Source organism: Heptranchias perlo, chromosome 2 (assembly GCF_035084215.1).
Source record: "Heptranchias perlo isolate sHepPer1 chromosome 2, sHepPer1.hap1, whole genome shotgun sequence".
Taxonomy (NCBI): Eukaryota; Metazoa; Chordata; class Chondrichthyes; order Hexanchiformes; family Hexanchidae; genus Heptranchias; species Heptranchias perlo.
The window spans coordinates 96774662-96800700 of record NC_090326.1 but is presented as its reverse complement, the minus strand read 5'-3'; the positions used below and the strand labels follow the sequence as shown (position 1 = coordinate 96800700).

The window sequence follows — 26039 nt, the reverse complement described above, 5'->3', positions numbered from 1 at the left end:
ATTATGTTCCACAAAGATTAGCATTAAAAAGTTTAGTCTCATTTGTATGGAATTCCTTGGTCCTCTATTTTAATGGAGGAATTATCCATTTAAAGTAAAGGAATTATCCCTTCAAAATTGTGGACCAAGGAATTACATACATACCGAACGTGTTTATGCTAATCTTGGCAGTATGTTTTATTAACTATATTGTCTGTTTTAATATGAGCCTTAAAATAATCAGGCAAGTGATTGAAATATGATATATTTCCATATTATCTGAATTGCAAGGTAATGTTTTGACTTTGTCTGTCTGGTGCGGAATGCATCGTGTGTAATTTTCTGACCATTTCATTGCTAGTCGTAAAGTTGTGTGCAGCATGTTCCCAAATTTCTGATACGTGCCCCCAAATGAATCTCAGTCCCAGCAGCACAAATTTAGAAAGTCACCCCTAGTATGGCCAATGCTATTAATAAGTATTGGGAAGAAGTGCTTCTGGGATTCCTTTTGCTCGATGTCTGTGCTGCAAAAATTATCTGCCTTTTATATTACAGGGCATTTGGAAGGGGGTGAATTCTCTCCAGATACAGAGTTTAGGTAAAGTTATCTTGAGTCTTCCTGTTGCTTTCTAGAACTATGGGGTAATTTTCCAATGTTGCAGTACTGCTCATGAGCTTCCCTCGCGGATAGTGTCTATTAGAAATTTGGGTGTTGCTGTACACGATTTAAAATAATAATTAGAAAATCATTGCATGCCTGAATTTCCGATATGCTGCCTGAGACTCCTAATGGTTACACAATGTCAGAAATATATACCCTATATATCTCAACAGGAACCAGTTTGAAAATGTTCCTAAAGCTGCTGAAAAATATTCACAGCTCCACCTTGAACTTCCAGTGCTTGTCAAGATCTGTTAGTTCCTGGTAAGGCAGTATAGGTGATAACAGGTGTGTTCTGTGTAATAGTTTATATTAAATAAATTGTAGGTTTCAGCTTCTCAAGGTATCATTAGGGGCAGGATTTTAACTGCCAAGTCCGAGTAAGGAGGTAATCCTGACTCCAACTCGCCAAAAAACGTGTACGACCCAGACGCATCTGGGTGTGTACGCAGATCAAGAAGCGGGAAGTCCTGCCGGCAATTAAATCCGGCAGGCCGATAATTAAAGGGGCAAATGTACCTCATTGAGGTACTTAAGGTAGTTTACTTTTTGTATATTGGACACTCAAAAAGATTTTAACCTTATCTGGGCGGCTTTCCCACTGCTTCCGATTCACGCCAGGAAGGGCCGGATCAATGAAAAATAGACTAAATAAATTAAATAAAATTACAATAAATTTAAAAAATAAAAAAACGATGTCACCTGCATCCCCCCCCACCCCCCCCCGATGTCCAACGTCTGCCCCCCCCCTTCCGATGTCTTCCCCCCACCCCCACCGATGTCTGATGTCTTCCCCATCTCACTCCCAACAGCTGATGAGGTATCTCTCTCTCTCTTTCTCCCCCCTCCCCAAAACCTCAAATGTAGCTCCTCTCTAGCAAAAGGAAAGGGGGTATGAAAACTGGAAGAGGCATTGATTGGCCTCATTAAGGTCTTGATTGCTACCTGCCTACCTCCCTTCTGGGTTTCGCACCCTCAAATCCTCCCCCCTGCTCTCCTCCCGCCAGCATCATGCCCTACGTATCTGCCTTCTTTACATGCCTCAGAGAAAAGACTTACATAGAGCCAGAGATAAGAGAAGGGAAAGCAGCTACTCGTAATCTAATGTGCCATGGATAGTAGAATAGTGGAAATAGTTATTTTTACCCAGAATCTCAAAACTATGGAACTATTACCTCCCCAAGGCTTCCTTTCCTTCTACATTCTTGAGGGTTTAGGAGCAGCTAACCACCACTTCATGATATGAATCACCTTCTCCTTTACTTTATTCAACCTTGGTGGTGTCCAGCTTGTACGGGTCTTGGTCCTTCATCAAAGTTTCTGAATAACAAATTAGTGAAATTTAAAGTTAGACATAAGAAGGGTAAAATTCCCCTTACCTCAAGGAGCAAATAGAAGTATTTTGTGGCATATAGATTACTTGCAGGCATGTTTCACGGGGTTCAGAGAAGCAATATGGCTTTGGATAACCTTGCATGAGTATTCCTGAATAGGATCTTTTTGATTATTGGTCATCCTTTGGCGGGAGCATTTATCTCTCTCGTTTGACGTGGTAATTAGGGAAGGATTACAAGATTCCTTTGTATTATGTCACCATGAGATATTTGAGGACTGCTTCACATAATAGTAATTAAGAAGTTTAACAGAGTAACTCCCGAGTGACATTATGTCCAATGTAAATCAGACGGTACTTGGTCTGTGCTGAGTTATGTGATCTCAACTGGGGTAGCAGTTGGGTGCTACAGTCTCTATAGTTCAGGATAGGTATGGGAAAAATTTAGAAAGGTCTTTGTGGAAAGTGTGAAGAGGATTGAGTTTGGCTGTGTTGCCCTCTGTGGTGGAATAACCTGCTTTCATTGTCTTAAATCACGTACAAAGAATAGTCATTAGGCTACTGGCACCTGTGGAACCCCAGCAAGAGCCATTGAGTTCAGGATAGAAGGGGAGAAAATTAGAAAAAAAAATTGATTTGAACAATTAAAGGTTTTGAGTGTTTTCAAAAATTGTTTTATACATTTTACATATATTTCTCCTCTTTAGAGGCCCTAGAGTTTTTTTTAACATTTGCCAGCCCTACCTTAGGTAGAGAAATTGAATGTTTATGAAACATTAAAAATAATGAAAGACGATGAGCATGGGATTATTCAATCAATGCAAAGTAGTGAGAAGCTCAGGTGAAGATAGTGGGCTATAGACTTGTAGAAGAGACTCCTAGGGCTCAATTTTGAAATGGTGGCGGGTTGGCAGCGGGGAGGGTGAAGGTGAGCGTGGCAAACCCGAATAAACAAAACTTACCGTTTCCGACGTGATCGCATGTTGATTGGTGACTGATGTTCTCTCCGGGTTTCGCGCCTGGCAGCCTGATTGACAGGCTGGCTGCTGTCAGGAGCTGCAACGTGAGGTGGGGGGGGGGGGGGCGAGGAAGAGAAAGAGCGAGACGTCATCCGGCGCTGGACTGGAAGTCCGGGGCGAGGGGGAGAGTGGAAGATCGGGGTGGGGAGAGTGGAAGATCGAGGGGACATTGGGGGAAATCAGGGAGGTGAAGAGGGGGAGATCGGGGGGGGTGAAGAGGTGGAAATCGGAGAGGGGGACATCGGACTTCGGAGCAGGGAGGAAAGGTAGGTTGATTTTGTTTTTAACTTCATGCAATGGTTTTTTATTTAATTTATTTTTTCTTTTTGCCTGATCCAGCCCTTCATGCCTGGTTTCACCAGGTGTGAATCAGAAGCCATGGGAAAGCCGCCCAGGTATGTTAAAAATCGTTTTAACTACCTAATATGTCGCAAGTAAAGTGCTTTAAGTACTCAATGAGGTACATTTGGCCCTTTAGCTATCATCCCGCCGGCACACAGGTGCGTCTGTGGGGAACTTGGAAGTCGACAGGTTGGAGACGGCTTCCGAACCCGAACGGGATTTCTGCAATTTTGCAGCCTCCCCGCCCCAACGCACCTGCAATTTACGTGTAAAATCAAGCCCCTGGAGTCACTATCTGACTGATTAGTATTCCTGAAAGGCTTACAATGCATTGCTTCTTTTGAATACCTTTCATAGGATTTGTAACTGTTCTACATAAGAAAGCAATAGGTCCCCATAAACCCTGTCTGTTAAGTCCAGTATTCCATTTAAAAGAGAAAAAATATTTAAATTTAAGCAAATATCTAGGAAGGAGTTGGTAAAATGTGTCCAACGTTAATACATCACAATCAAACAGTATTCACGTTCTGACTATTGTTCATTATACAAGCACTGTTCTGAAAAGGAATTTTCTCCTGGTGACTTCCTATTCGTTAAAGAAGAATTTGAGAGCGGAGTGGGGCTGCTTCTTCATTCTGCTGAAAATATTTTCTCTTGGGACATGATTTTATTTAATATGTAAAAATATTGCTTGATGGACTCAGAAGGTGGCTGAGTGGCAGACAGTAGTAGTGAAGTGGTTTGATGCAGTTTGTATCTCATTTGATTCCTAGGATAGTTGGTTGCAGATTCCCGCTGGCTGCTCAGTTACCAATTGGAGGTAAAGTGCTTCCATTGCTAGTTTACCTGTGCTACTCCTGCAGCTGATTCTGCAGTGACATTGAAAGGAGCCTGGAAACATCTTTAGGGTAGAAATTGAACCAATTTCGAGGCGCAATGTCCTGCACCCGATCTACAGCATGGGAATGGATGCTACCATATTGGGATAGGCTGCTGCCTAGGTGCCCATCTGAAACAGGCGTTCGGCCCTTGTATGTGTAAATAAGGGTCCTAATGTCTATTTTAGGCCTCCTGCAGGAAATTGGACAGTGCCAGGCCTGCTCTGCTCACACTTCCCTGCAATTGATGCGGCCTAAGCAGCAGCTACCACCAAGAAAGTGAATTTAGATTTTTCTAAACCTTCCTGTGGAGCTAAGAGGAGTACTACTTCGGACTCCATTGCACGTCTGATCGCCCTCCTCACATTCATCTTCACCTGCTCCCTTATCTGAGGGCCGCTGTCAGCGAGGCAGGCGGCCTAAATTTGATTTGGCCACATAGGCAAGCTGCCTTTGGAGGCACACCACTGGTGCTGGCAGCTTGCCCCGGTTGTTAGTGAGGCCCGAAGCTCAATTTCTCGCAAGCCTCGGGCCTCCCGGTTCAGGTGCATGCTGGAAGCCTAACAAATTTGTACCCCATTATGTGCCTTCCGATCTATGGATATTATATGGTGCAGGAGAAGCTAGGACAGCTGGAAAATCTCATTTTGTACATTCGCTGACTTTTTCGCTAAAATTATCAACAGGATGAATATAATTGGGGGGACATCTTAAAGAAAGTGTGTGTGTGGCGGGGGGGAGGTGGTGGCAGAACACTGTGCTCTAATTAGACCTAATATTTGTTCTATGGAGCATAGATTACAAAGAGGTACACTGAGTGTCCCTTATCTTCATTGTGTTTGCTTTTGTGAATGAGCCATTTGCTGAAGAGATTAACCTTTGATTAAATACATGCCCTTGGGTAGAAGTTAGCATAAAATATCACCGTGCGGACAATATTAATTTACACATAACTTATCTGAAATTTAGATTCCAGATTCTTATGGACAATATGTTATCAGAAAGTAAAATTAATCTTGATGAATCAAAACTGATTTCTCTGTTTTTCTCCTAAGAGATGGGTGTATCTCCATAGGAACAGGAGTAGTCCATTCAGCCCCTCGAGCTTGTTCTGACTTTTAATTAGATCATGGCAGTTTTGTATGAAAAAGTGCTTCCTGATTTCTCTCCAAGTTCTAATTTTAGGATTATCCCCCCTTGTTCTGGATTCCTCATCAGAGAAAATAGTTTCTCTGGATATACCCCATCAAATCCTTTATGATTACTTTTTGTACCTGTGCACTAGCTTTTGGTGATCTGCGCACAAGGTCACCCAAATCCCTTCGCTCCGCCAGAACTAGACTCTCACCATTAAGAAAATATTCATATTTGTCTTTCTCATATCCAAAATGGATGACCTCACACTTCCCCACATTAAACTCCATCTGCCTTAGTTTTGCTTACTCACTTAGTCTGTCTCTGTCCCTTTTGTTACTTCAAGGTGTCATCGACACAACTTACTGTACCTCCTAACTTAGTGTCATCTGCAAACGTGGATATACAACTCTCTATTCCTTCATCCAAATCATTAATACATATGGTGAAAAGCTGAGGCTCCAGTACAGATCCCTAGGGAACACTACTTGTCACATCTTACCAATCAGAGAACGTTCTTATGCAGAACTTCATAAAATACCTTCTTGAAATCCATAAAATGTCCATGGGCATTCCCCTTTCCACCATGCTAGTAGTTTCCTTAAAAAATTCAACTAGATTAGTCAGACATGACCTAGCCTTGCACATCCATGCTGACTCTCTTTGATCAGCTGATATCTCTCCAAGTGCTTAGTCACTTCTTGGGGAATTTTAACCCCCAAGAATGGGTGGGTTGGAGTCAGATAGGAGGTGAAAATTGTATTTTTATCGATTTGCGACCGCAACCCAGCTCCAATGCGCTCACTTCTGGCTTTAACGTGGGTGCATTTGGATCTGTTCGCTGAACCGAATCGCCGAGGTCGCGTCCCACTGGGCGGGTTGTTAACGGGGAATTTAAGGTAGCTAGGAGTCGTCAACTACCTTATTTTAAATTGATTTTAACACATCAAATTTAACGTCTCCAGCGCTGGTTTCCCGGGGCTTTTCAATCTCACCAGTGAAATAGAGTCGAGATTGAGCTGCAGTTCATGTGGGTATTTAAACTTTTAATTGCTCCATTTGAATAAAAGCTCAGTTATTGCAGCTGGTCTCTCAGTTCCCTCTGGCAAACGTTTGGCTGAGAGTCCTTGTGTTGAGACGGAGTGTTCGAAAACTTTGGAGCCTTTTGAACTGACTAAATCAGAATGTGGGGGTGGGGGGTGGGGGGTGCACAATAGCTATATTCGAGAGGACATCTGAGGAGGAAGAAAATGGCCATCTACAGCTGTGACGTTATGATGTGTTGGGATCTGCAGGTGCACAAGAGAAAGGTGCCTAACATATATCTGGGGAACGGAGAGGGGAGCTGAGTGGAGAACAGCAGAGTGGGGAGCAACAGAGGGGCCGAGGACACACGAGGCACTACGTATGTGAGAAGGTATACAGGCAGAGGCTGAGCTTCCTGGACCCCTCTGAGGAGCAGTGCCTACACAGGCTGAGGTTGAGTCGGCAGGTTGTCGCAGACATCTGCAGCCTCCTTCAAGAAGACTTGCTCCCTGGTGGCCATGCATTGCCCGTTGCAGTAAAAGTCACCACTGCCCTTAATTTCCTTGCCTCTTGCTCCTTCCAGGATACCACCGGTGACATCACCAGGGTGTGTCAGTTGTCTGCATGTAAATATATAAGGCAGGTGACGGCTGGGTTGTTTGCCAGAGCGTCCGCTTACGTGAACTTCCCCTGCAATGACAATAGCCAGAATGAGTGGGCAGTCGGTTTTGCCTCTCTGGTTGGCTTCCCACCTGCAGGGCACAATCGATTGCACACACGTTGCAATCTGTGCACCTCCACATGAGCCAGGGGTTTTCATCAACCGAAAGGGGTTTTACTCCATCAATGCACAGCTGGTGTGTAACTACAAGAAGTGAGTTATGCAGATGTGCGCTAGATTCCCTGGCAGCTGTCATGATGCGTTTATACTGTGCCAGTCCAACATTCCAGACCTCTTCCAATCAGGAGACAGACTTAAGAGCTGGCTCATTGGAGATAAGGGATACCCCCTGCAGACATGGCTCATGACACCTGTGAGGAACCCCACCAATGAGGCACAAGAGTGCTACTACTAGAGCCACATGACCACCAGGTGTGTCATTGAGCAAGCCATCGGCATGTTGAAGATGTGCTTCAGATACCTGGATAGGTCTGGAGGTGCCCTTCGGTACTCGCCAAGGAGAGTCTCCAGAATCATAGTGGTGCGCTGTGTCCTGCACAACATAGCACAGCAGAGAGGTTTAGAGAGGGAGGAGAACGAAGGCACTCGTCAATCATCCTCCGATGGCGACAACATTGAAGAAGAGGAGGAAGAGGACAAGGAGTAGATGGGGCACCCATCACCAGACTAGCCACGCATATTACTGCGAGGGATGCCTTCATCTCTCACAGGTTCTGTTAGTCAGTGTGGGGAAAAAAGAGACATTGAAATACTCTGGCCAGCTCCCACCATCACCAACCTCCGCTCCCCCTTTGCACAAAACAGTCCTTCAACCAAGCATACACCCATTGCACATTCACCCAATGGTTACCGTCATGTTTTGGCATTCATCATGACGTAAATGAAACAACGACTTCACACTCGGGACACAATAATGGGCAAGATGTGGAAGTGGTGCTAATCAGTAAATTTTATGTGCCAATATTAAAAAAAAAAGGAAACTTCATGACATAACACTTCTTCAAACACCCATGTGCATATCCTTGGTGAACTACAATTTCTTGAACTTGCACTTCCTACCGTTCTAGGTGCTGCATCCCTTGTGGCTTCAGCAGAGGTGGAGGCAGGCTGCTTAGATCCCTGCCTTGACTGCTGAGATGCTTTTGGCCTATGACCTCTGTGTTTTTGAGCCCGTGAGGGCCCCATCAAAGACAGCTCCACCTGCATCTATGCAGGGGCAGACTTGGCCATCGGGAGCGGAGGCAGGATTTCGGGTACTGGGTGAAGTGGGGTGGGGGGCAACGGGTGAGACGTGGGAGCACTTTGAATGGAGTTCCCACTTCCATGTTCCCTTTCTCCATCATCCCTCTCCAGGGCCAGTGCAATATCACTCCCACCACTCTGCTGGACAGCAGATTAGTGACAGATGTGCTGCCTTATAAGGCTATGGATAAGGTATCTGTCATCCTGTTTAAGGCAGCATATTTCCTGCACAGTCGTGGTCATGGCCTTCATAGACTCATTTGAGAGCCTTGCTTGAAGCTTCATGGAGGCGGCCTCTCTCTTCATAGCAAATATGCTCACAATCGCCCATGACACCAATCCACTAGTGATGGAGTTGGGCTCCTCCACCCTCTCTGCTGTTGTGGAGAGTGTACGTGGCATTTTTTCCAGTACCTCGCAAAGGTGCAGCTGTGCCTCAATCATTTTTGCTCTCAAGAATGGCCCCCAGGGTTCAGCATCTTTGTCCAGCTGAGCAGAGCTTTGAGAGGTGTGTGCTTACTGACGCAGACTCTCCACAGCTGCCCCTTCCACCAGTGTCTGCTTGTGCTCTCTTGTGAGTTGCAAATTACCAGGTGAAAATCCAACAAACTGTAAGAGGACCCACCGAAGTGCAAGTATCTGCGCTGGTGCATGGCTGTATATCCTGTGATGGTGTACCCTCAGAAGGAATGAGGTCCTCCGAGGAATCGATGTTAGGCAGCTCCACACATTCTTTTTGTATGTATGAAGGCCCGGAAAACACAAGAAAGCGATATGAATTAGTCATGGCAAAGTAACAATCTTGTCAATCACTATACTCGGGTTTCTCATAGTTCAGTCATTGATGAAATTAAGTCATCATGTGCGTGAAAGATGTTTAAATTCTGTCACTAGGCATCTGCGGCTTCTCAATCTCCCCATCTCTGTTGGAGAGGGATGCAGATGTGTCACTTCTGCATCTGTCAACTGGACTATTTGTGGATGGCCACCTCCAGTCCTCACCTTTTCCCTTGCGTTTTGTGCTCTTATTTCCTACAAGGGTTGAAAGAACAGACCTGTGAGTGACTGAAGGTGACGTATTCACACGATGCATTGAGTGATGATGACTATGAGGCAAATGCATCACATTGCATAAGGATTGGAGTGAGTGACAGCGGGCGATGGATACATGGGGAGGTGAGGAAGTGCATCGAAAGTGAAGGATGGGTGCTGGTGAAACTTAAGTGGGTGTGAGGAGTGATGTGATAGAGTATGCTTGGCAAGACAGAGTGAGAGGGGATGATAGACACCACAGGATGTGGGTGAATCAGCAACTGTACTCACTTTTCCTGACCTGGTTAGGTCATTAAACCGCTTCCTTCATTGCAACCAAGACCAGGACTGTTGAAACTTAACACTATACCAATGCACTAACACACTCAGACCAGTATCACAAAGGGAAAAGTTTTACTTAATTGACCTTTATACAAGGGAAGCTATATTCTGAACAACAGTCAGAACAACCTCTTCACTGAACAAAGGACACAGTTCACATTTATACAGTTTAATTAGCAATGCCACCTGTCATAGAATATGGGCGTACATGTACATTCTTTATTGGTTCAGGTAGTTGGTCAATCAAGTAGTGAGCCTGCCTCCTCTGGACATCCATAGCTCATTCCTATATTGGCACGTAGGCCTCGTAGGCCCAAGCACTACCCTCCCTAAATTCCGAAGCTGGTTATCAGTAGGGCTGAAGTCAGTCTCAAGGCCACATGGCCTCTCAAGAAACTGTATTCTCATTATATTTTATAGTCAGCAATACCCTTATCTGCTCGGGGGGAGGGAGGGTGCCAGACAGTCCCAAGCACCTGCACAGCCAACTTAATTATCAACATACCAAGGCTTAAACGTAATTACACAATTGTGTCTTTCTGTGTGTGTGTGTGTGTGTGTGCTGTAGCTACCCCATGTATGGGAGTCAAGGAGTTAACATTGGTCAAGTATCCATCAGGCATTTCTTTTCTTTTTTATGGTCAAGTAACTGTTCACGTATTTCTACATTAATGTGGTCTTTATGGTTTTCCACAGGACACTGTGCTCCTGCTGCTCACCTCCTCGGCCACCTCCAGCCACGCCGCCTTGGTGGCAGAACTGGGTTTCTTCCTCCCATTGCTGGGGTAAATTATCTCCCTCCTGGTCCACACTGCACCCTGCAGTACTTCAAGGGAACCATCTGTGAATCTGAGTGCTGGCCTTGCTCTCTTTGAATCCATTGCTTCATTTCCTCCTTCTCCAAAATCCATTTTTGCATTGGCCCTTTAAATAGTGGACTTTAGATCGCATCATTCGGGTGTGCAGTATACCCACTGCACAGATTGGAGACACTAAACCCAGAAGCAAAAATTATTGGCTTCAATTAAGTTGCGATCGCAGATTCTGATGCATTCACTTCATTTCCCGGTTTCGCAAATGAAATTCATTCCCCCCCGGCTCTCTTCCCAGCTCCAGGTAAAAATCATGCCCTCTGTCTCTGATGATAGATTATAGTAACTTCCCCACAACTGGCATTAAACTGACAGGTCTGTGATTACCTGGTTTCTCCCCCCCGCCCCCCCCCCCCCTCCTTTCTTAAATAATGGAGTGATATTTGCAATTTTTCAATCCAAAGACACAATTCCTAAATCTAGAGAGCTTTCGAAAATTATGACTAATGCATTTGCAATTTCCTCACCTATTTCTTCTAATATTCTGGGATGGAAACCATCGGGTCCTGGAGATTTGTTTTCTTGTTAACCTATTATTTCCTCCATTACCATTTTTTTTACTTTATATTAAATCCACTAAATTCTTTGACTTATTTTTAGGTTCCCTTGTACTGCTGGCATTTTGTCCTTTTCCTCCACTGTGAAAACAGATACAAAGTATTCAGTTAACAAGTCCCATAGATGGACACTTAAGAGTCGTAAGTGCCTGAGAATCTGAGTTACTCTTGAATATCTGAATTAAACAAATCAAGTTTTTTGCAATTAGTCAAGAATCAATGTTCTTAAGATGAACATTCTTCCACATCTCTACTGCCTCTTTCAAGTGCTTACTTCTCCAGGCAGGATCTTCTAACCCTAAACACAGTAGTATCTTGTTCAATATGACCTACTAAGCAGGTGTGCTTAAAACTGCCAAAATCAGTTCTTAAAAATGTCGGTGGGTTGTTGTGCACAGTTTGAGATATCACTAAATCTGTTCTGTATTATTAGTGTCTGATTCCTACAGAATGTTCCTGGATTGATTTGAATTTAATGTCACCCTCTTGCTATTTTTACCTATGGCTTCACTGCAGTACAATTTCTCTGAAATTCGATTGAAGCCATGTTATATCTATCTTGGGAAGAAGTGTATAATTATTTTGGATATCCAGAGTCTATTTTTAAGGTGTTCCATCTTTGTTCAATGCAGATATTCTCCAACTTTATTATTGTGTATTAATAAAGGTACAGACTTAACTCTTAGCCCACAGTGTAATAACAAGACTGGATGAGCACATTTTTCTGTGGCTATCAGTGAGCATATTCATTCATTGGCAGTGTATATTTTGGTCAGCTTGACTCGCCTATGAAAGAAAATGTGCATTTATATGCTGCCTTTCCCATCCTCTGTGTGTCCCAAAGCACTTCACAGCCAATTAACTGCTTTTGAAGTGCAGTCATCCCCTAGACATCAGCTGCTTCCCCCTCAACTTGCATTTATATAACACCTTTAATGGAGTAAAATATCCCAAGGCACTTCACATGAGTGTTATCAAACAAAATTTGACACTGAGCCACATAAGGAGATCGGGCCAGGACCTACTCCATTAATGATGTGGAGATGCCGGTGATGGACTGGGGTGGACAAATGTAAGGAATCTTACAACACCAGGTTATAGTCCAACAATTTTATTTTAAAATCACAAGCTTTCGGAGATTATCCCGTTCGTCAGGTGAATGAGTGGAAGGTTCTCAAATCGCATATCTTATATTAGGCTGGGACAGCATCACACCAATCAAAAGGTGTCATTGTTGTTCAAACAGGCCAGTCACTGAGAACAGCACGTCCCAGTACACTGGATATACATTGTGTCAATTACACAGAAAGAAAGAGACCCAAATGGCAGTGAGAGAGAGAGAATATTAAAACACATAACTTTTTATTTCCCTTTTTGCTGGTGGGGTTACGTGTAGCGTGACATGAACCCAAGATCCCGGTTGAGGCCGTCCTCATGGGTGCGGAACTTGGCTATCAACTTCTGCTCGACGATTTTGCGTTGTCGTGTGTCTCGAAGGCCGCCTTGGAGAACGCTGACCCGAAGATCGGTGGCTGAATGTCCTTGACTGCTAAAGTGTTCCCCGACTGGGAGGGAACCCTCCTGTCTGGCGATTGTTGCGTGGTGTCTGTTCATCCATTGTCGCAGTGTCTGCATGGTCTCGCCAATGTACCATGCTCCGGGGCATCCTTTCCTGCAACGTATGAGGTAGACAACGTTGGCCGAGTCACAGGAGTATGAACCATGTACCTGGTGGGTGGTGTCCTCTCGTGTGATGGTGGTGTCGATGATCTGGCATGTCTTGCAGAGGTTGCCGTGGCAGGGTTGTGTGGTGTCGTGGACGCTATTCTCCTGAAAGCTGGGTAATTTTCTGCGAACGATGGTGTGTTTGAGGTTACAGACAATTACCCGCAGATCCGACCAAAGAACACACCCACCAGCTCAATAAACTGATCAAGACCTTCGATCCAGACCTTCAAAGCATCCTACGTGCTCTCATCCCACGTACTCCCCGCGTGGGAGACTTCTACTGCCTCCCAAAGATACACAAAGCCAACACACCCGGACGTCCTATCGTATCAGGCAACGGAACCCTGTGTGAGAACCTCTCTGGATACATCGAGGGCATCCTGAAACCCATTGTACAGGGAACCCCCAGCTTCTGTCGCGACACTACAGACTTCCTACAAAAACTCAGCACCCACGGACCAGTTGAACCAGGAACACTTCTCACCACGATGGACGTCTCGGCACTCTACACCAGTATCCCCCACGATGACGGCATCGCTGCAACAGCCTCAGTACTCAACACCAACAACAGCCAATCTCCAGACGCCATCCTACAACTCATCCGCTTCATCCTGGATCACAATGTCTTCACCTTCGATAACCAGTTCTTCACCCAAACACACGGAACAGCCATGGGGACCAATTTCGCACCCCAATACGCCAACATTTTCATGCACAAGTTCGAGCACGACTTCTTCACTGCACAGGATCTCCAACCAACGCTATACACCAGATACATCGACGACATTTTCTTCCTATGGACCCACGGCGAAGAATCACTGAAGAGACTACACGATAACATCAACAAGTTCCATCCCACCATCAAACTCACCATGGACTACTCCTCAGAATCGGTTTCTTTCTTGGACACACAAATCTCCATCAAAGACGGGCACCTCAGCACCTCACTCTACCGCAAGCCCACGGACAACCTCACGATGCTCCACTTTTCCAGCTTCCACCCCAACCACGTCAAAGAGGCCATCCCCTATGGACAGGCCCTACGAATACACAGGATCTGCTCAGACGAGGAGGAACGCGATGGACACCTACAGACGCTGAAAGACGCCCTCGTAAGAACGGGATATGACGCTCGACTTGTCGATCGACAGTTCTGACGGGCCACAGCGAAGATTCGCTTAGACCTCCTCAGAAGACAAACACGGGACGCAACCAACAGAGTACCCTTTGTCGTCCAGTACTTCCCCGGAGCAGAGAAACTACACCATGTTCTCCGCAGCCTTCAACATGTCATCGATGACGACGAACACCTCGCTAAGGCCATCCCCACGCCTCCACTACTCACCTTCAAACAGCCACCCAACCTCAAACAGACCATCGTTCGCAGCAAATTATCCAGCTTTCAGGAGAACAGCGTCCACGACTCCACACAACCCTGCCACGGCAACCTCTGCAAGACATGCCAGATCATCGACATGGATACCACCATCACACGAGAGGACACCACCCACCAGGTACATGGTTCATACTCCTGTGACTCGGCCAACGTTGTCTACCTCATACGTTGCAGGAAAGGATGCCCCGGAGCATGGTACATTGGCGAGACCATGCAGGCACTGCGACAATGGATGAACGGACACCACGCAACAATCGCCAGACAGGAGGGTTCCCTCCCAGTCGGGGAACACTTTAGCAGTCAAGGACATTCAGCCACCGATCTTCGGGTCAGCGTTCTCCAAGGCGGCCTTCGAGACACACGACAGCGCAAAATCGTCGAGCAGAAGTTGATAGCCAAGTTCCGCACCCATGAGGACGGCCTCAACCGGGATCTTGGGTTCATGTCACGCTACACGTAACCCCACCAGCAAAAAGGGGGAAAAAAAAGTTATGTTTTTTAATATTCTCTCTCTCGCTCTCACTCTCTCTCTCTCTCTGCCATTTGGGTCTCTTTCTTTCTGTCTGTGTAATTGACACAATGTATATCCAGTGTACTGGGACGTGCTGTTCTCCGTGACTGGCCTGTTTGAACAACAACGACACCTTTTGATTGGTGTGATGCTGTCCCAGCCTAATATAAGATATGCGATTTGAGAACCTTCCACTCATTCACCTGATGAACGGGATAATCTCCGAAAGCTTGTGATTTTAAAATAAAATTGTTGGACTATAACCTGGTGTTGTAAGATTCCTTACTACTCCGTTAATGGTAGGGCGTTGGGGAGAGTTATAGAACAAAGAGATCTTGGAGTACAGGTTCATAGCTCCTTGAAAGTGGAGTCACAGGTGGATAGGGTGGTGAAGAAGGCATTCAGCATGCTTGGTTTCATTGGTCAGAACATTGAATACAGGAGTTGGGATGTCTTGTTGAAGTTGTACAAGACATTAGTAAGGCCACACTTGGAATACTGTGTACAGTTCTGGTCACCCTATTATAGAACGGATATTATTAAACTAGAAAGAGTGCAGAAAAGATTTACTAGGATGCTACCGGGACTTGATGGTTTGACTTACAGGGAGAGGTTAGACAGACTGAGACTTTTTTCCCTGGAGAGTAGGAGGTTAAGGGGTGATCTTATAGAAGTCTATAAAATAATGAGGGGCATAGATAAGGTAGATAGTCAAAATCTTTTCCCAAAGGTAGGGGAGTCTATAACGAGGGGGCATAGATTTAAGGTGAGAGGGGAGAGATACAAAAGGGTCCAGAGGGGCAATTTTTTCACTCAAAGGGTGGTGAGTGTCTGGAACGAGTTGCCAGAGGCAGTAGTAGAGGCGGGTACAATTTTGTCTTTTAAAAAGCATTTGGACAGTTACATGGGTAAGATGGGTATAGAGGGATATGGGCCAAGTGCAGGCAATTGGGACTAGCTTAGTGGTATAAACTGGGCGACATGGACATGTTGGGCCGAAGGGCCTGTTTCCATGTTGTAAACTTCTATGATTCTATTGTCTAAGGCTGAACCAGACTGTTCACAACTTCGGCTTCCTATTTGACTCTGAACTGAGCTTCTGACCCCATATCCGCTCCATCACCAAGACTGCCTCCTTCCATCCTCTGTAATATCACCCTCCCTGCTGCTGCCTCAACCCACCTGCTGCTGAAACCCTCATCCATGCTTTCGTCACCTCCAGACTCGCCAATACCAATGCTCTCCTGGCTGGCCTCTCATCTTCCACCCTCTGAACTTCAGCTAATCCAAAGCTCAGCTGCCCTTATCCTGACTCTCACAAGTCCCGTTCACCCATCACCCCTGTACTCGCTGACCTACATTGGCTCCCGGTCCAGCAATGCCTCAAATTTAAAATTCTCTAATAATTCTGCGTTCCTCCGATTCTGGCCTCTTGAACATCCTCGATTTCCTTCGCTCCTCCATTGGCAGCTGTGCCTTCAGCTGTCTAGGCTCTAAGCTGTGTAATTCCCTCCCTAAACCTCTCTACATCTCTACCGCTCCCTCCTCCTTTAAGACCCTCCTTAAAACCTATCTATTTGACCAAGCTTTTGATCCTAATATCTCCTTATGTGGCTCAGTGTCAAATTTTGTTTGATAACACTCATGTGAAGTGCCTTCGGATATTTTACTACATTAAACGTGTTATATAAATGCAAGTTGTTATCTCAACAAATATGGCAGCCAGTTTGCACGCAGCAAGGTCCCACAAACAGCAAGGGATAAAAATCCAATTAATTTATTTTGGCAGTGTTGGTTGAACGAGGGCAACTTTCTCTGCTCTTATTTGAAATAATGCTAAGGGGTCTTTTACGTCCACCTGAACAGGCAGACGAAGACTTGGTTTAACATCTCTGAAATGTGTCACCTCTGACAATGCAGCACTCCCTCAGCACTGCAGTGAAGTTTTAGCATGGCTCAGGTGCTCAAGTTTTAGAGTGAGCTTGAACCCACGACCTTCTGACTCAGATGAGAGCACAACCACTGAGCCAAGCTAACATTTATGAGTCAGCGGGTTGTGGGTTCAAGCCTCATTGCAGCACTTTAATACATAATCTACACTGACATTTCAATGCAAAATTGATGGAATGCTGCATTGTCGGAGATGTTGTCCTTCAGATGAGACATTGATCTCAGGCCTCCTCTACCTGCTGCAATGGTTCAGATGGGTGTTAAAGATCCAAGGAACTATTTGAAGAGAGGCAGAGAGTTGACTAAATGAGTATATCCATTGCAGCTCATTGTGCATCTGGATGAGTAAATGTTTCTGTGGCTAATGGTAGGGTCTGCACCTTTATACATCATCAGTCCTGAACCAAAATAGGAGACCTTGGGGTAAATTTCACAACGGTTCTCTCGCTCTTTCAACGTAATTTCGACACAAACTCCAGAGAAAATGCGTAACTGGCTCTTTATACCACTGCCACAGGGTTTCTGCCAATCTTCTTCTGAATTACAGTGAGAAATCAGGAGCACCCCAGTGGAAATCCTACCCCCTTATAAATAGAAGGATGGGAGAAATGAAAGACCGGACAAGCAGAGTTAGTTTTTATATATTTTTTTATTTCCATATGGAATTATTTTCAATTCTTATTGTTGAAGTTTATTGCAGTAATAAAGCCATTCCTGATGTTGGGTTGCTTTATTACTGTAATATTAGAATCTCAATGTGTAAATTGGAAACATAAAAACCAATCAGCACAGAAGCTAGTCATTTCCCTGGACCTGCCAGCAGTCTAAGGGTCCCAAAGATCTATTAAACAGAAGCACTCTTAAATTCTTGGATAATTTCACAAATTTTGTACAGACTTTAAAATTAATTTTAAACCTTCAAGTTGCTGTTATGACCCATTTTGTTTCAATAACTGCATTGGTTTATACACTGCAGCAATGCACTAATTGGGGATAGTAGTGTAATGGTTATGTTACTGGACTAATGATCCAGAGAATGTGAGCTCCAATCCCACCATGGCAATTTAAGAATTTGATTTCAGTTTTAAAAAAATCTGGAAATAAAAACCTGGTAACAGTAAAAGTGATCATGAAAGTGTTGGATTATCATAAACCAACTGGTTCACTCGTGTACTTCAGGGAAGGTAAGCTGCTGTCCTTACCCGGTCTGGCCTATATGTGATTCCAGTCTCACACTCACATGGATGACTCTTAACTGCCCTCTAAAATGGCCTAGCAAGCCACTCAGTTGTAAACCAATTGCTACAAATCAAGAAGACAGCCCACAGCCACTTTTTCAGTGCAACTAGTGATGGGCAGTAAATGCGCTGCCCACATCCTGACAACAGATTTTAAAAAAATTAAAATAGAAAATGTTGGAAATACACAGCAGATCTGTTAGCATCTGAAAAGAGAAAAGAAGAACTTACAATTATATAGCTCCTTTTATGACTTCAGGACATTCCAAAGTGCTTTACAGCCAATGAAGATTGGTTTTAGGTGTAAGCTGTACACAGTTGTGGAAACCTTTCCACCAAAACAATAACCTATCCTTTCTATTTTCAGATGCTGATGGACGCATTGCGTATTTCCAGAAATTTTTGTATAATTCTATTTTTAGGGTTTTTTTTAAAAAAGAGTTTCTAACTCTAATAAATTTAACCTTCCTTAATTTTCATCTTTCTGGTTCTCATTACCCATTTTGGAGGTAGGAACCAAGAAGAAATGTTCCAAAACATTGGATTTTCATTGGCTGAAAACCAACCAAGGTACTTTCCCCCCCCCCCCAAAACTGTGAAGATTTAATTGTTTACAGATTAATTTCCACAGAGAACATTGTAATTTTAAGTCAAATTGGTATTACAGAGACTTGTTGTTCAGAAAATTATCAGTTATTTATGTAAAAAAAGTTTTAAACTTTAATATAAAGTTACATACTGCAGTGCTTTAGTACTTTAATATTTGGAATACACTACCCCAGAGGGCTGTGGATGCTCATTCGTTGAGTATATTCAAGACTGAGATCAATAGATTTTTGGACACTAAGGGAATCAAAGGATATGGGGATCGTGTGAGAAAGTGAAGTTGAGGTCGAGGATCAGCCATGATCTTATTGAATGGCAGAGCAGGCCGTATGGACTACTCCTGCTCCTATTTCTTATGTTTCTTGTGTTTAAAAATGTTACTCTGAAAAGAGTGATATTTTTTTAAGGTCAAAGGTTTTCAGTTATTTTTATTTCATTTACAACAATTTTCTACCTTTTTTGACATGAAGGTGTATTATTCATCTTTTTACCCTGTATCCTTTTTCTTTCCCATAATACTATTTCTTTTAAACTTCATTTAAAATTAACAGATCAGTCTAGTTTGGCAATGGAAGCTGACATGTGCATTGATTTTCTGGAATAATCTGTTCTTTCATACTGTGGTCCTGCTGACGATAGATTAACAAATATAATCTATGATGCCCATAAATTTTTACAAGAACATTTTGCAAATATCCTCATTCCTAATGCACTAATATAATTCTCATGAGCAAAATATTGGCCTGGAAATTGTGCTGAGTGGCAAATGGACGTCGCCCGCTGTTTATAACTAACTCACCCACAAACTTTTCACAGGCTTCTGGGTGCCAACTTGCTTCAATGGAAATCTGCAAGAAGTGCAGTGGTCTTTCCCATGCTTCTCTGAGCTGTGAGAGGAGGAAAGGATCTCTCTGTCCCCTCAACTAATCAGCTGGAAGCATCATTGACCGTCAGAACTGAAGCGCAGTCAGAACCAGGAAGTGAAGGCTTCCTTCACAAGCCACGCAGACTAAGAACCAGGAAGTGTCTGGTAAATTAGTAAATTCTCTATAAAATTAGTTAGAGAAAGCAAAATAAAGAGAGGGTAAGATTAAAAGACAGAGGTAAAAGAGACAGAAAGAATAAGTAAAAAAAAATAACAATTTTAAATTAAATCTTTTTTTAAATGTCCCCAACAACAATTAATATTGGGAGGAATGAGACTCCACATTTTTTAAAAGTTAATTTTCAGTGTCAGTGGGATTGTTTGGCTGTCATTAATACTTATCATGCCGTTAAAAGTTAGTTTAGAACTAAAAAACCCAGCGTCCCTTTTTTACGGAGAGATTAGTTCGTTTCCAGCTGGGCAGTGGGGTAAGTTCGCCCTGGTCCATTCATTCAGCCAGCGAGATCTCTTTAACGCAAAGTTTTCAAATGAGCAGGGCAAATGGTAGAGCAATTTCCACATTTGACTGCTCTCCAGAACTTGCTCTTCCATTTGCCCTGAAATAACAGTAAACCCTTTTAGCCTTGCCGTTATTTCACGAGCAATTTCCAGGCCAATAAGTTTTAGAACTCAGCATCTTTGGTTTCACTATTCATAATGGGAACTTTCAAAATATATTATTTAAATCTAATATGAAATTCAAATAAAGAAGTTGATGTTTCTTTCTTCCCTGTTATATTTGGGTAAATTGGTAGTTTTAAACACTTGAGTATAATTACCTGATAGTACACTGGTTAACATGTTCACAAAAATATCCTTTCTGTGCTATTTTAATATAATCAAAAGCCTGCTTAAATAAATTAGTTCATGACTCGATTGAGATCCATTACCAGTATTCTACCAGAAAAAAATTAATGTGGAAAACATTCTCCACCCTTATAAACTCAGACTGGCAGAAAAACCAGCCGAAAAATTATTTTCATCGAAAATTTAGTTTTTTGCTTGGTAGAAATCAAGTGGAGAATTTACCAACACACAGAAAATAATCCTTCCCTCACATGATAAATATGTATTGTACCCAAGCAGTTAGGACACTTAATATCTTCACTGTGTTTATTTCATACGCTGTCACCATTATAAACCTTTGTGATGCTATTTGCACTAGGCCTATGAATTTCTTGGAGCAGGTCCTTACACATTGTCTAATTGCCATTAAATTAATTGATCACTGGTATGAAGACTACCTGGTTTAGTGCATATCGACACTTAACCATTCCGTTAGTGACATTTTACATTCTTTCTTGATTTCCGTTCCATGCAATGTAAAATATCATGATTCATGGAGATCTAATCACACCTACAATTAACATGATTAAACAAAAACTATAGCCAGTTTGCAATTTTCTGTGTTCCTTCTGCATTTTACATAAGCTAATCTAATCAATATGTGAATTGATTTTAATAAGTGTAAGTCACATCTTTAACATGACTGGGGTAAAATTTTATTTTAGGTGTATGTGCTGACATTAAGTAGTGCCAGTATCAAAATGCTGCTGCTCCTTAATGTAATACAAGCAAGTGCTGTATTTTACTTTCCCATCAGTTGGTGGGAGAGAGCAATATTCATGGGAAGCAACAATAATAATCATAGAATCATAGAAAGTTATGGCACAGAAGGAGGCCATTCAGTCCATCATGTCTGCGCTGGGCGAAAAAGAGCTATCCAGCGTAATCCCACTTTCCAGCACTTGGTCCGTAGCCCTGTAGGTTACGGCACTTCAATTGCACATCCAAGTACTTTTTAAATGAGTTGAGGGTTTCTGCCTCTCCCACCCTTTCAGGCAGTGAATTCCAGACCCCCACCACCCTCTGGGTGAAAAAATTTCTCCTCAGCTCCCCTCTAATCCTTCTACCAATTACTTTAAATCTATACCCCCTGGTCACTGATCCCTCTGCTAAGAGAAATAGGTCCTTCCTATCCGCTCTATCTAGTCTCGTCATAATTTTATATACCTCAATTAAATCTCCCCTCAGCCTCCTCTGTTCCAAAGAAAACAACCCCTGCCTATCCAATCTTTTCTCATAGCTAAAATTCTCCAGCCCTGGCAACATCCTTGTAAATCTCTTCTGAACCTTCTCTAGCGCAATTACATCTTTCCTGTAATGTGGTGACCGGAACTGTACCCAATACTCTAGCTGTGGCCTAACCAATGTCTGTTCTAGCATAATCTCCCTGCTCTTATATTCTATGCCTCGGTTAATAAAGAAAAGTATCCCGTTTGTTTTTTTAACCACCTTACCTACCTGTCCTGATACCTTCTGGGATCTGTGGACATGCACTCCAAGGACCCTAACTTCCTCTACACTGCTCAGTATCCTCCCATTTATTGCTCCCTTGCCTTGTTTGCCCTCCCCAAATGCATTACCTCACACTTCTCTGGATTGAATTCCATTTGCCACTATTCTGCTCACCTGACCAGTCCATTGGTCTTCCTGCAGTCTACAGCTTTCCTCCTCACTATCAACCACACGGCCAATTTTTATATCATCTGCAAACTTCTTGATCAAGCCCCCCGCATAATCAACAAGAAACGGGGCAAAATTCATACTTGTGATTTTTACGCCAAGTAATTAAATGGCAAAAGATTTATTACATTGCATACAAGTCACATCCTGCATGTATAGGTCATAAAATTCTCTGTGAAAATCTATCAAGCTTTCTTTACATATTACTACAATGACGTGGTGTGAGAATAGCAGTATGTTGTTTATTTCAGAGTATATTGCAAAAGTACTTTTAAAAATGACAATCCCGCTGAGTTCAGTGGAGCAGAGCACTGCAAGTGTCTTTTGGTTCACTGGTCAGCAATGACATTGGTGGTCATGTGGCACAGCTTCTCAAAATAGGAATGTAAAGACCCACAGATGTTGCAACACTGCTTCACAGTTCGTCACACAATAAGAGTTGGTTGGTCATTGTGGAGACATTGAACAGAGCACAGGTACCCCAAAGGGAGGATAAGTCACCCCAGACTTCCCTCTTCCTTCCTCCGTGCACCACCTGGTTTATAGCTTACAAGTGGATCTGACCACTGGCCTGGGTATCAAAAGGTAGGGGAAAGGAGCTTAAAAATAGGGCCGAAAATAATTTCAAAAATAGCAGAATTAAAAGAAAATAGGATGGGAATAGGCGATTTTAACTCTGTCATTTCCAACCTTTGCTCACCATAACCTTAGGGCAAATCATCAGTGTAAAATCAGGTCAGAAATTTATGCAGATTACATTTTGAATATTCATTTAAAGCTGATATGCAGAGTTCCATTGCCCCTGGGCAAGAGCAACTCAGCAGTTGACAGTGTAATTTGGATGCGCTGGACCTGCCTTGCTTTGTACAGATACTAGTCTGAGGCTGATGCTCTGAGTGCCTGCTATCTTTGTTGCTTTGCGTTCCCTGTCCTATCGCTATTTTTTGCAAATGTTTTAATGTTACATTACTCTTGTACTGCAGCTCCATTATATGCATTAGGCTGGGAGGACCATGGTGTTGCTTGCTGATTGTACTGGGCTCAACATTTAAACCTATTATGAGTTTGTCATTCTTGCCCATCTGGGGCCTTTTCGCTATGAGCTGTACTCACAAAAAATGGTTTAATTATAGCTGTTTTGGGGATGTGTACCTGCATATGAGTGTGCAGGTGGTGTTCACAAAGCTCTGTGGATATGGAAATCAGCAAATAGAGGAGAATCCAGTTACTGTTAATTAGCCATAAGCAATAAAAAAAACCACAGTCTTATCACTAACTATATGACAGCATGACTTAATTTAGAGACAACAAGATTTAAAAGAAGCACAACATCCCAGGAGTGTTCCTGGAACAGGGAGCAGCCAGGTAATCGAGAGATTCTGGCTTAATAAACAGAGCATCATAAGGTTTGTGAGCACTAGTATAAGCCTGTATCTAATTCTGCTTGAAGCTGCACTGCACAAGTAAACATCACAGCAGCATGGACCTCTTTTGGCTTTGGCTTATTTCAGATGCCTGCAGGGTTCATATATGTGACATTATAAAGGCAATCATATTGTGTTGTGTGGCTTAAATGACTTGCTTTTGTGCGAAGAAGAGATCAGTTTATACGTCACATCACTTGGTGAAATAGTTCGAGCAAAAATGTTTTAGGGCAAATAAATTGTGCGATTGCAGTTCTCCAACCACTTACCCATAACGGTAACATATGATTTAATTTAGTATATGGCGATGATCTGTCATGGCATTGTAAAATCAATTACCTACCACCCTGACTGTACAAGGGTGCAAGCTCACTTCTATTACCTCTTCCTTCATTCATATTGCTTCATGCCACCTTTTGTTAGATCAATAGTGGACTTTTTTTTTTCTTGGGAAGAGGGATTGATATTTAGCAGATTTTGTTTGTCATATCCCGAGGTGGATGTGTGTCTGCAATTGTTCCTGGTGGCTGGTAAAGGTTTTGGACATCTTGCTGCCCCTGCACTTGCCCTCTGCTCTCTAAAACTACAACAGCCAAATCCTTGATATCAGCAACATAAATGAACCGAACTGTGTGTATTTGAGTATTGGCACAACAGCGATTTGCATCATATTGTGTTGATTAATGTACAAATATGGATTCACAACATCTTTAGGAAACATTTTGTGATTAGCATAATTGTGCTTTCCATATCTTTTCTACAACTTAAAACGCCCTGTAGGAAATAGCTGGAAAAACACAATTTCTCAGTGAATAAAACACTCAAGGCTAGAAATTATGTCGACGCTGATATTATACGAATGCTGAATACACTCATCAGTTTTCTCTCCAATATGTTGACGGGGCCATTAATCCAATTTAAATGAATAAATTAAAATAGATGGAAAAGGATTTGATATGAGACCATTAAGTATCTCAGGCTTAAGTGAGGAAGAAATGAACATAGGAACATAGGAACAGGAGTAGGCCATTCAGCCCCTCGTGCCTGCTCCACCATTTGATAAGATCATGGCTGATCTGTGATCTAACTCCATATACCCGAATTTGGCCCATATCCCTTAATACCTTTGGTTGCCAAAAAGCTATCTATCTCAGATTTAAATTTAGCAATTGAGCTAGTATCAATTGCTGTTTGCGGAAGAGAGTTCCAAACTTCTACCACCCTTTGTGTGTAGAAATGTTTTCTAATCTCACTCCTGAAAGGTCTGGCTCTAAATTTTAGACTGTTCCCCCTACTCCTAGAATCCCCAACCAGCGGAAATAGTTTCTCTCTATCCACCCTATCCGTTCCCCTTAATATCTTATAAACTTCGATCAGATCACCCCTTAACCTTCTAAACTCCAGAGAATACAACCCCAATTTGTGTAATCTCTCCTCGTAACTTAACCCTTGAAGTCCGGGTATCATTCTAGTAAACCTACGCTGCACTCCCTCCAAGGCCAATATGTCCTTCCGAAGGTGCGGTGCCCAGGACTGCTCACAGTACTCCAGGTGCGGTCTAACCAGGGTTTTGTATAGCTGCAGCATAACTTCTGCCCCCTTGTACTCTAGTCCTCTAGATATAAAGGCCAGCATTCCATTAGCCTTATTGATTATTTTCTGCACCTGTTCATGACACTTCAATGATCTATGTATCTGAACCTCAAAGTCCCTTTGGACATCCACTGTTTTTAACTTTTTACCATTTAGAAAGTACCCCGTTCTATCCTTTTTTGATCCAAAGTGGATGACCTCACATTTGTCTACATTGAATTCCATTTGCCACAGTTTTGCCCATTCACCTAATCTGTCAATATTGCTTTGTAATTTTATGTTTCCATCTACACTGCTTACAATGCCACCAATCTTTGTGTCATCGGCAAACTTAGATATGAGACTTTCTATGCCTTCATCCAAGTCGTTAATAAATATTGTGCATAATTGAGGCCCCAAGACAGATCCCTGCGGGACTCCACTAGTCACATCCTGCCAATGTGAGTACCTTCCCATTATCCCCACTCTCTGTCGCCTTTCGCTCAGCCAACTTCCTAACCAAGTCCGTACTTTTCCCTCGATTCCATGGGCTTCTATCTTAGCTAACAGTCTCTTATGTGGGACCTTATCAAATGCCTTCTGGAAGTCCATATAAATAACATCCATTGACATTCCCCTGTCCACTACTTTAGTCACCTCCTCAAAAAATTCAATCAGGTTTGTCAGGCACGACCTACCTTTCAGAAATCCATTAACTGAAAATTCTCAAGGTGTTCAGTCACGCTATCCTTAATTATAGACTCCAGCATTTTCCCCACAACAGATGTTAGGCTAACTGGTCTATAATTCCCTGGTTTCCCTCTCTCTCTCCTTTCTTAAAAAGCAGAGTGACATGTGCAATTTTCCAATCCAGAGGGACAGTTCCTGAATCTAGAGAACTTTGAAAGATTATAGTTCGGGCATCTGCAATATGCTCACCTACTTCCTTTAAAACCCTGGGATGGAAACCATCTTGTCCTGGGGATTTGTCACTCTTTAGTGCTATTATTTTCTTCATTACTGTTGCTTTACTTATGTTAATTTTATATAGTCTCTGCCCCCGA

General features: G+C 43.1%; 1 protein-coding gene across 1 annotated transcript in view; it reads left to right on the top strand.

Moving 5' to 3' along the window:
* The window catches only part of gabbr2 (gamma-aminobutyric acid (GABA) B receptor, 2), a 971826-nt gene that overhangs the window by 92569 nt on the left and 853218 nt on the right, over positions 1-26039 (top strand). Inside the window, 2 exon segments of the mRNA XM_068004534.1 lie at positions 14049-14056; positions 17505-17538. Coding sequence (XP_067860635.1) covers positions 14049-14056; positions 17505-17538 — 42 coding nt within the window.